The sequence below is a fragment of the Dermacentor variabilis genome, chromosome 4 (genome assembly GCF_050947875.1).
Source record: "Dermacentor variabilis isolate Ectoservices chromosome 4, ASM5094787v1, whole genome shotgun sequence".
Lineage (NCBI taxonomy): Eukaryota > Metazoa > Arthropoda > Arachnida > Ixodida > Ixodidae > Dermacentor > Dermacentor variabilis.
Window position 1 is genome coordinate 92870687 of NC_134571.1, and position 12218 is coordinate 92882904.

Genomic DNA, 12218 nt, shown 5'->3' on the forward strand with positions numbered 1-12218 from the left:
TGATAAGTGCTCTGGCAATGGACACACCGCAATTCAGTGCTAGCGCACTGATGTGTTCAGCTACTCCAGTCCCACTTTGCAGGCTGTCACAGCACACCTGTACGAGGGAGCAACTCCGCGGCAAAAGTATGACGTCGTCCGCGGCAATACGTAAGCGAGGTTGTTGTGGCTTCTCATGGGTGACATTATCCGAACTCGTGGCAAAAGTGACGCTTCTGTCACGGATGTTAATCACGGCGCCGTACTCCCGTAGAAAATCCATGCCCAGTATAAGTTCTTTACAACACTCAGTAAGGATGACGAGGGTGACGACGAAGGTTGAACCGGCGATTAAGAGTCGGGCCGTGCATTTCCCGACAGGTGTCATCAACTGACCTCCGGCGGTTCTTATGTTGGGCCCGTGCCATGGTGTCTTCACCTTCCTCAGTTTGTCAGCGACCTGTAAGTTAAGGATTGAAAAATGGGAGCCAGTGTCAACCAGAGCGGCTATTTCGTGACCGTCAATGCAAACGATGAGCTCGGCGCTGACGATGTCAGTTACGTCTTTCGTACTTCTATTCGTCGTATTCGTCGTTGTGCTGGGCGTCTTTTTCGTCAATGTAGTCTTCACGTCGTCGTTCGTCGATAACGGGGGATGTGGAGCAGTTAGAGTATTGGCAACCTCACCCCCGGAGGTCGCTGCGGCTAGTTTCCCCGTCGAGGGCTAGGCGATCTGCCCCTAGTGACGTCGGTAAAGCTGCGACGAGTCGGCGAATTGTAGCGCGCCGGAGATGGAGAAGGAGAACGTGGTCGGGACGTCGTCGTATTTGGTGGCTGACTGTTCACAGGAGCGTCGTTGTAAGCGCGTCGACCGTCGTACGGAGAATAAGCATAGTTGGCAGGAAAGCTTGGTTGTTGAGCGGCGCGATAGTTGTTCCATTTGCGGCAAACTCTATAGACGTGTCCAGCTTCACCACAATGGTAGCACACTGGTCGACGGTCGACGGTGCGCCACAAATCGGTTTTCCGGCGCTGGTAGTTCGGCGGTAACTCTCCATGGAGCCAAGGGGTGGCGTGCGCATGTCGAAAATACGGCGTTGTTTGTGCTGGCATGATCGGCGGGGTCGGTAGAGTCGACGAGGGTGACGATGTCGGCTCTATTTGTGGCGTAGGTGGTGTTGTAGTTATGGGTGTCAACGGCGTTGAAGTTGCGTTGAGTGGACGGCGGACAGCTTCCGCATAAGTGAGGCGCCGCGGAACGTTGCCACAGTCTGGCGCTGAAAAAGCTTGCCGGACTTCCTCCCGGACGACATCAGCAACAAAAGATAACGCTGGCGTCGGTTCCGTAGGCGCAACCACAAAGCCGAGCTGCCGAAGCTCTTCTCGCACCACTTCGCGGACAACTTCACGCAGAGACATGTCGTTACTCGCAGCCAGTACGGAAGTGTTCGCCGTCGAGTTGCCCATGTCATGCTGGCGGTATCGTTGATGCAGGGCCCGTTCAATGGCTGTAGCCTCTTTTGTGAACTGTGCCACTGTTGTCGGTGGATTTCTCACAAGGCCGGCAAACAGTTGCTCCTTCACTCCTCGCAGGAGATATCGCAGCTTTCTTTCCTCTGGCATGTCTGGGTCTGCCCTACGGAAAAGACGGGCCATGTCTTCTGAGAACATAGCAACACTCTCATTGGGCTTTTGAACGCGGATTTCAAGGAGACGCTGCGCGTTTTCCCTCCTGTCGATGCTTGAAAAGGTATCCAGCAGCTGTGCGCGGAAGTCGTCCCACGTGGCAAAGCTCCTCTCCCGGTTTACGTACCACGTACGAGCATTGTCCTTCAAATAGAAATAGACACTCGAGAGTTTGTCCGCCGAGCTGGTCTTATGGTTATACTGGGCGACGCGCTCGAACTGGTCTAGCCAATCTTGGACGTCTTCAAAGGCATCACCATGAAAGCTCTCCGGGACCATAGGATTCTGTAGCGTTACTTGCGATGGAGCTGCGGTGGCCATGTTATTTGTAGGAGGCAAACGATTTCTCGAAGTTTCTTGCAGCGGACTGGACTCGGGCGCTAAGCCTAGCAGGCGACGACTGAAGCGGTGGACCGGTGTTTCGATGCGCGATGGTGATTCCGGGCTCAATCGTCGGCTCCGCGAAGGGGTGCCAAGCATGAAGAATACCCCGCACCTCCACCAGTGTAACGACGTGGGATCGACGAGTATGCGTAGCAGCACCGCCAAGAAACGCACTTTATCAGTCGTCCAAGGGAACAACAACGTCTTCTTCGTTTCCCCCGCTTCACCTAAAAACACGCGCTACTTCAGCGTCGTCCCCACTGGCGCATACCCGCTGAATAATGGTTCTGCCAAATATAGTTGCGTCAATATATATATATATATATACAAAATTAATTAATGTATATTATTACACTGCTTTGTGCTGATGTCACAGTGTCCTTCATATTGCATTTCTTTAAGTGTATTATTTGCTACATTTCTTTTGTTTACTATCGACATAATTTGTCTATTTAATTTTTAAACGTATATTGCTCAAGAGGTACCGATGCATTTCATCACTATGGGACCTCCATCTGAGTAAGAGAGATTCATTACGAAAGAAAAGCTGAGAGGTCGGCCTGAACTGCTATCATGAACTATTGTGGTGTAGCCTACAACACATCGTTAAGGTATGGGGAAAGGTCAACAAAGGGAGAGGAAGAAACTGAAGATGATGAGAAAAAGCATAAATAAAACAAATTTGCCGGGTACCCTTGCTACAGTCATATAAGCAGTTAACTATTTCTCAAAAGAACCCGCAATGACCTTCATGGCCTGGCCTGCAGATATTTTGGCAATGGACCTAGAGGAAGCTTATCACAAAGTGGCCGGTTATTGATGAGTGCGAAAGATCCCTCCTTTGTCTTTCACGCAATTGCAGCGGGCACACACACACAGAACACGATCTATACAGTCTGCTTCTCACAGTCCGGGCTGTCCGCACAGCCAATAAGATGGCGATAGCATAGCGTGAAAGCACGATACACGGGCGTGTTCTTGCAAAAGGATGGAAAGTTGGGCGAGTTCGTACGGCGACATGAACTTGAATTGTAGCGCGAAGTGAACACGGACACAGAAAGGAGCACACAGGACGAGCTCTCGTCCGGTCTGCTCCTTTCTGTGTCCGTGTTCACTTTGCGCTACAATCCAAGATCGTGTTCTTGCATTTCACACCCACCCAAATGTTTCGGGGATTTGATCCAGCAACCTGATGCTTAGCATGCGTAGTACCGTAGCCGCTAAACCACCAAGGCATGTGTTGCCCATTTCGCCAGTTGGGATAAAGAAGGCAAAGAAGTCAGCCTGAGGCTCTAAAGCTCAGTTACTTCGTAAGCAAGCGGCATTCCATTTCTTTTGTGAAACAGAGCAGCGCGGTTTTGACGGGGACAGCAGGGAGAAACGACACGATTCTATTTCTGTTATACACCTTAATATCCAATAAAATTTCTTATTATCTTCAAAAACAGGTCGCACTGTGTCCAAAGCGTTAAAGGTGCATTTTTGATCAGGTATAACCTGAGAAACATTTCGTAGAGGAAAAGAAAAATAAAGATGGGGGGGGGGGGGGGGAGGACCTCTATGCTCCGTCCTCTATTTAGGCCCTTCTATACCAATTATCACGGCCAAAATGTAGAGCCAGAAAGTAGCCAAGTTGCCAAGCCCGATTATCGATCACCAGGAGCCTCTAAAAGTCGCCAAAGTTGGCAACCATGGGTGCGAGCAAGCCCGGCGGAAGCAGCGAGCGAAGTGAGCTTCGCACCGCATATCGTTTCAACGCAAGGGCGGCTACAACACAGCGCTCACGAAGGCATGAGCCGTCTACGTATTCCTTTCAAGAAACGGCGCACACGACCGCGCGGCCGTGAAAAGTACGCACTTGGTTGGCGGAGTCGAAGCCACCCTCCCCCACTCCTTCTCGCTTTGCCTGCGCGCGAGATTGAGCTGCGATCGTCAACTCGCCTTGCGTCCGGTCGCAAAATGCGCGTTGCTGCCCGAACACCACGCCGGCCCCCCTTCCTCCCTCCCATCGCCCCCTTACGCGCGACGGAAGACGGAGCGTTGCTCTCCGCCTTCTTCCTTCGCGTGCCCCAGATTGAGCCGCGATCGTCGGCTACTCTCGCGTGCTTTCACCCGCACTTACAGCGTACGACGCGCGGCGACGGTGTCATCGCCCTTCGACTTTATACGCCCCATCACGGCGACAGCGAAGGCAAAAATGCGTCTGGAGTGTCCATATCTTTACTATCGCAATAAAATGGTAAGCGTAACGCTAAGAGGCAGGAATGCAGTGGTGCAGATTAGAGAGAATCTAGGGGTAGCCTATATTCTAGTTGACATTGGGAGGAAGCTTTAGCTCATCCCCAACTCCAACGCCGCCTATTCAAATACATGTAAAACGCTGAAACGCTTTTCTGAGATAACCACGGGGCGATATTAATGAAGTTTGATGCATTTGAGAGAGAAAGTTAAATTCTAGGGACTGTTGGAAGCGCAATTTCGATTTAGGGTCTGAATTTTTTCAATTACGCTTTCAAAATTTGGTAAGCTTGAAAAAAAACACAAGCACGAAGATTATAAGTTCGTAGCTCTGGACCTAGAACAAATATCGTAGTTCTGTAAACTCTGTCCGTTAGAATATCCAAAGCGGACAAATTTGATATGTCAATTTATATATTACGTGAATTTTTTACGTAGGCCAGAAGAGTTTTGTAAAAGCTCTGCTCAAAAATTAGTGGTCTATTTGAGAACCATATGTATCGATTTTTCCCGCTTTTTATGTACTATTAGGTGCAATTTACAGAATTGTGTTATCTTTTCTCATTTCTGAGTTTCAGAGTTTTAAAAAAACTCTATAGTTTGCTTTTCTGGCGATTTGCGATTTTTGGCAATTTTTATTCAAGTGTTCATGACGTACATCAAAAATTCGCAACCAACAATCAAAAAATTACCGACGATTACGTTACTTCCTAATGCGAAATTTGAGCGCAGCAAATAAGCTGTTTCACCTTTTCGATAGATTGAGGCAAAGAAATCGAGCAACACATGTATGCGCTATCACAGAATTTTTTTTTTCACACGTATTCCTTTAACAAAGACTCCACTAACAGTTCTTGACAGTCATGAAGGAAGCTTTGTGGTCGGAGAAATAGACTCATATATGTTCGACTTGGTACACCAATGCTTGATTCTCAAAGACGAGATCTATACAAGTGCCTCGCGAGGTTGTCACAGCCGTGGGACGCGTTACGAGCGAGAGGAACGGGATGTTCTCCCGCATAAGTGTTAGGAAATTGCTGTTTGTCTTTATGTCAAGCCGCCACCGATCTGGCTCTCTGATTGCCACCGCACAGGGCGAACGGCAGCGGCAATTTCGGCTCGGGCGGTGCACATATACAGATCCGCCGCCACCGATCTGGCTCTCTGATTGCCACCGCACAGGGGTTGCATTGGAGGAGGAGCGAAGAAAGGAATTAAGTTCGAGCCGGCGCTTTGACAACCGGAGACTCGCAGGAAGAGGGGGGAGGGGGGCGGCGTGTACACCCAGCGGCAAACGATGGGGGCAGAAGCGCGCGCAGCAAGCGGACAACACGATAAAGGGAGGAGGGAAGAGATAGCAGCGACTGACTGATGCCGCTGACGCCGATAGTGAGTCAACCCCAGCTGCGGAGTTGGTTTCAGGGACAACGCCGCCGATGCCGACACAAACAATATGATACCCTCGCTTCCGCAGCGCTAAGAACCAGGTCTAGCCGTGGGAAGGTGGTCACGTATTCGTCGACGTGCCGGGGCCTACGTGAAATAACCGGCGCGTCGGCAACTGAAGAGCACCCTATCCGCCACACAAGAACAGGGGGGGGGGGGACCCTTTCCTCCTCTTTCTGCATGGCGGCGACGGTGTTCTATGCAGTCACGTTATCTTGACTCTCTAGCGGCGTCAGCGGCATCCAGCGGTATCAGTCGGTCGCTGCTAGCGCTGGGGGGATGAAAGGGGGGCGGAGCTGGTTACGAGGCCGACGACAACGCCGACGACGACGCGAAACCCAGGAACGGACGCCAAAGAGCTGCGCTCTAAAACACAAATAACTCCGTTACATCAGATATTCGTTACACGCATACATGCCTAACATGGTTATAGCGATAAATATTTAACTTACCTGCATCCGGTGATTCATTATAGCCGTTTTCGTTATATCAAATGACGGACAGCCTATTAGCACAGTAATGAATATTTGTAGGCTGGGCAGCCAACATTTTGTACACAAAGTGTAATAAGCGTCCAATGTGCGTTTACGCGGGAGATTTCGCATTTGCTGTCCCACAAGAAGGAAGGCCAGCCATCGTAGGCGTGCATCACACGTGCGTATGCAATTCCAAGCAAGGATACACGGAGCACGATCCCAAAATCTTCTCACACCTCGAGAAATTGCCATGCAGTACAACTTCATATGGACAAAGCCAACATGAAAATAATGGCGTACGTAATGCAACCTTAATAATAATTTTAATTTTGCCGAAAAAATACTCACCATGCATTACATTTAGCGAAACATTTAGTGCAGGACATGCGGCGCTCTCGCCCACGCCAAGGCTAGATCAAGACCTAATAGACACTGGATGTTAAATACATATGAACAAAATCATCATTTTCCCACCCATCCCCAAGGAGTCTTATGCACCTATTCTGCGATTATTTGTATTATGAGAGAGAGAGAGAGAGAGAGAGAGAGCGTAAACTTTATTTTCAAAGCAATAAGATTCGAGTCGGGCGTCTTTTTGTATTATGAGCTTTTAATCATTTTCCCACTTCACGCAACCAACTCAATGCCCTAGTTCTTCTGCTGATCACAAGGTCAGAGGTTCAATTCCAGACAGCGGCAGCTACATTTGAGCAAGTGCAGGATGCTTCTGCATTTGTGTACCGCTCTTTGGTTGAGCATTAAACCGAACCTTGTTATAATGAAGTCGCACATCCAACACGAAAATGTTTTCGTTATATCTGATATCGGTGAAAAAAAAAATTTCAAACCCTCCCCGTAGCGGAAAAGAGGGGTAAGAGAACCTTCTCCTTCGTGCACCTGACCTTCGTCATGGTTAAGTAACGCACAGGCAACCGTGCCGGATTGCATCGCAATCCGGCACCAAGAGGTAGCTTGGCTACATACATTCCTCACATATTTTAGGTCAATACATTTTTACCAGCTTCGACCGAACGCAGATTAACATTGTTTTACTCCAAATTATAGTTATTTGGCACATTTTCGGGTGTTTGTGCCATATATTGAAGCAGCTTCTTAGAAGGATGTCTTACATTTGAGTACGACAAAATAATAACAATGCAACTTACGTGTACAGACAGACAGTAATCGAATTACATATGATAATAAAAATTTCCACGCATCAGCGCAATAACTGAACAAATGAAGGCACCAAAGGCAACGACAATTTTCTTTATCCTTCGCAGGCTCTACGCCATGCGGTTATCCTTGCAGGCGCTCCTGTTTGCTTCAGCGTGTCGACTGCTGACGACGCCGACAGCGTGGAACATCGGCACCACAGCGATTTTGCTTGGTCGAAAGACGTGTGAAACGCTGCTAGTCCCATTAGGCCTGCCACCGAAACTGTAGCAGGCACCGTAGCTACTATCCCTCACAAAATCTAATATAGGCTTTCGTGGAAAGACTGTAGACCTGTCTCTATATAAGTCCAAAGAGTATATATGAGCAATCTGTCTACTTACGACCTCGTAAATCATGTCTGCTGGCTACTTTCTAGGGGTCTTCAACAAAATACATTATGAATTAGAAATTTACTAAATGAAATAAAGTTGGTTGCTTTCAGTGACACTCCATAGACTTTGCATACACGCACAAGCCCACAGAAGGCAATCTTGAGACCTTCTAAATTCACTTCTATAAGGGATAGCTTCGTCAGCATAGAATTGCTCTGGGATCTGCCCCATTAACTTTCGTGCCAGGTTGTACAAACACGAGACTCCATTGTCTACACAATCCATAGCCACTGCAGAACATATCGCCGCAGCAGCTGGACATCATGAGTCCGACGCTTGCGGCTATAGGCTAAGGCAATGGGTCGTACTTTATGCCCTGCTACGAAAGAAGAAAATGATAAGAAGCACCAGGCTACAGGCATGATGACCAAAAGGAAGCTGTACAGTCACGTAAAGGGAGCCTTGTAGCTTCTTCAATGAGATGTCTTACGCTAGTTCCAAGCCCTACATGTTTTGCGAAGGTAGCTGGTTGGTATGCATGGGCGTGGCCAGTGGAGAAGACGTTCATGATTTGAGAACATGGTCAAAAAAGTTATTGTCCAAGTGGCCTCTGCTTTTCTTTTTCTTTTTACGGATAATTTCTGCTTCAGCAGTTCAGCAGTTCGAGAATATCGCATTTAGGCCACACATTGATACTTCGGCGCATGTGTCAAAGATAATGAGATCCGTATGACCCGAGCCCGACATACAACATCGCAGTATAGTGCTCAGCCCTCTTCAATCCCTGCACTTGCTGTGCCAGAAACAGTGGAAAGCTGTTTCTGCCTGTTTCTGCCTGTTTCGCCAATGACTATTCATGGAAACTAGTTCCGACGCACATTAGCCACGCGAGTGCCCACGCAGTTGGAGCAGCAAATCTGGACGCCGCGCTCGCTCGGACTGCTTGGCACAGGCACAGATAAACTAAGACTTAACGGCGCAACTCGGGACATGGAAACAACCAGGAAGGAGTGCTAACAATAACCAAGTGCTTCGTTTCCGGAAGTGGCATATAAATGCGCGTGGCTTCTAATAATAAATCTAATCTTTATACCTTCAAAGCTATTCACTGCCTCAATTGCTTATGTATTTCGTCTTTCATTATTGCATTATTATGCAATCGTGGAACATTGTCCGCACGGACAGTGGCGGAGGGAGCGACCGCCACTCCCAGCATCATGGGCCTGACAGTACGTCTGCACCTCGGCGGAGCGCCGAAAGGGTGCACCGCCGTCTCAGGTAAGCAATCGCCACTGAAAGTCGAACGCACCCTTCGTTGTTGAGACTGCTGCAATGCGATAGTCCATGAGCGAAGTCACATGTATTCTTTTTCTTTTATTCTTTTTTTTTTTTTGAGAAAGTTGCCACAACATTTCTGCATCAGGTGTTTTCTAGCCATTTTCGTGGGCCGATCCCGGAAGTATGACTTTCAAATGCGGGCTGATGTGCGCTACTGGGTGAGCTACTGGTTATGCGCCCTGGGGCCACTTGTCACCGTGCGTGATGCCCCGGTAATGTTGTCACGTACGAGTTTGTGCCGCTGTAGACAAAAGGACGTTGGGAGGTGAAGAGAAGGCTGAAGTGTCTCGACGACCGGTAGATGGTGTTACCCCGACTACTGAGCTACAACCTTGTAACTGTATGTATTGTGAATACATATATTTTCTCCTCGCAACATTTTGGTGGACGTGCGGGGTACTCTCACCACAAGCCGGCCCTGGAGCTTGTGGGGATGCGAGACTCTCGCGCGTCCCCTGATATGTTTTTCCCGCATGACGCGTCTCCTGTAATCCGGCTTCGCCGCGTGGCCTGCGTGATGCCCGCGGCGGTCGATGTGGTTGGGGCGCAGTGCGAGAGATGGCGCGAGTGTTGCGCTGCTAACGCCGCCTCACGGCAGGGTTACTTGGGGGCGCAGGGGAGAACAGGCGGTCTCTTTCCCGGCGGGTCGGCAAACAGCGTGGACGTCCCGCGCGCCGCCGACCCATGCTTCTGCGAGACCGCCTCGCGTGGCCGCCTCGGAATGCGCCGCCGTTCGCGTGACCGTACACGCGAACGACCAGGCGTTGGGATCCAGCATGGGGCGAACATATTCGCTCGCTATGAGGTCGCGGTAAGTCGGACTTCTAGATTTGTCGCGCGCCCATCGGCATGTTTTGTGGATAGCAACTCGGCTTGCAGGCATTGATCTATGAAAGGTACAATAAATGCCCTTTTGACTGTTTGCACTACTGTGTTGTCGTTCCTTTGTCCCAAGAGCACGGGTGTGAGAGACCCCACATCTGGCTGCCCAACGTGGGACTCTTGGGGCATCGGACGATAGTTCTAAAGTTCTAACAGTTTGCTTCGTTCGAGACCTTTGTTTGAACCGAAGCGTAGGCCTAGAGTAGATTCTGATCGCTAGCGTCGGCGGCGTGCTTTCTTGAGCGAGGTGATAGTGGCTGTAGTGTGTTTGAACATATCAACATGCTAAGCCTTTTCGCAAGTGCTTTTTTAATGACATTCGTCAGTACGAGAGCCACGTGGTCTGCATACTGGGAGAGCGAGGCTGAGCGCCCGCGGAGCAGTGGCAAACCTGAAGCGAGTGAGTACGGAAGCCTCGTGGGTGGTCCGAATTTTTTATGTAAATAGCTTCTTCTATCTCTGACTCGGATGAAGTCGCGGCTCTGGGAGCCGGGTGGCCGCGGGCCACGGGTGCCACTACGGGCTGACTGGTATTGCGGCCTGGCACCGGGCGCTCCGACACCGTCTAGGACGGTGGGCGCCGTCAACTCGTATGCTGTGTGCACCGAGCGGAGTAGGACCACCTCACAGAGCTGACGCCTCCTCGCGGCTGCCTGTTTTGCGCTCATTTTGGGTGATGTTTTTGGATGCCGGTTGTTGTCAGGGTAGCGACGCTTTAGGCCTAAGGCTTTACGAAGCTGCCTGTCGCACGTGGAGAGACACAACCTGGTGGACCGTGGCGTTGAGGTGTTGCAATTTGCTTCCCTCATTCTATTTAGCCTCGCACGAACTGAAATTACTCGTTCGACTCAAGGAAGCGAGCTTCGTTCACATGAACTTAGCATCTGAGTAGCTGCCCGATCTATTGTTAGCCGAGTTGAACATCGTACCACGTGGGCGATGCGCATGCAGCCTTCCTCTCCCTTGCACTACTTTAGTGTTCGCCGAGTGTGTTGAGTGTATGCAGCGTGAGTGGAGTCACCCCTGGTTTGCTGCCACCTGCGCATCGCCTGCGCTGTTGCCCTGGACTACGATCGAGCCACCCCGGGCGATGGTGATGCTCTGGCCAGTTCGGCGCAGCGACTTCGGCGGCCACCTGTCTCCAGCTCACAACCCTCGGCGGCGGACAAAAGAGCCGGCGGTCACCGACAGCTACAGCGGCTCTTGCCAGCAGGGCGCGTCGGCGCGAGCGACGCTTGCTCGTACCGACTACTGCGTCGTCGTTTCCGGAGTCCTGGCCTGGCATCATGCCGTCGAGTCTGCAAAGCTGCTGCTGTGACCGGCGGACGCCAGCGGTGTACCCAGAGACAATGTCGGCTCGCATGCTATGGACAGCGTGGACATTTCCTCGGCGCGACCACTGTTGCCTTGATGTTAGACCGTGGGACATGTCTCGCCGGAATATGTGGTGATTTAAGGTTGGGGGGATGTGGGGATGCGCGACTCTCGCGCGTCCCCTGATATGTTTTTCCCGCATGACGCGTCTCCTGTAATCCGGCTTCGCCGCGTGGCCTGCGTGATGCCCGCGGCGGTCGATGTGGTTGGGGCGCAGTGCGAGAGATGGCGCGAGTGTTGCGCTGCTAACGCCGCCTCACGGCAGGGTTACTTGGGGGCGCAGGGGAGAACAGGCGGTCTCTTTCCCGGCGGGTCGGCAAACAGCGTGGACGTCCCGCGCGCCGCCGACCCATGCTTCTGCGAGACCGCCTCGCGTGGCCGCCTCGGAATGCGCCACCGTTGGCGTGACCGTACACGCGCACGACCAGGCGTTGGGATCCAGCATGGGGCGAACATATTCGCTCGCTATGAGGTCGCGCTAAGTCGGACTTCTAGATTTGTCGCGCGCCCATCGGCATGTTTTGTGGATAGCAACTCGGCTTGCAGGCATTGATATATGAAAGGTGCAATAAATGCCCTTGTGGCTGTTTGCACTACTGTGTTGTCGTTCCTTTGTCCCAAGAGCACGGGTGTGAGAGACCCCACAAGCTTCGCAGCGGGCGTCACATCGGTTCCACTGTTATGGCTACTGACGCTGCCTCCGCCTCTCAGACACCAGCGGAAGTAGTGCTAACCCAGCTACGTCACCCGGGAAACTTCATCAGCACTGGCAAGGTCGACGTGGAAGACTGGCTGACGTCGTATGAACACGTCGGTAAGCACAACAAGCGGGATGTCACACTTTTGTTGGCCAACGTGATTTTTT

At 51.0% G+C, this 12218-nt stretch overlaps 1 protein-coding gene across 1 annotated transcript in view; it reads left to right on the forward strand.

Annotated features, from left to right (window-relative positions):
- Window positions 1-7874, forward strand: part of LOC142578278 (fatty acyl-CoA reductase 1-like) — a 48566-nt gene extending 40692 nt beyond the window's left edge. Inside the window, exon 13 of the mRNA XM_075687679.1 lies at window positions 7493-7874. Coding sequence (XP_075543794.1) covers window positions 7493-7655 — 163 coding nt within the window. The 3' untranslated portion in view covers window positions 7656-7874. The remainder of the gene's footprint in view (window positions 1-7492) is intronic.
- The last annotated feature ends 4344 nt before the right edge of the window (window positions 7875-12218 follow it).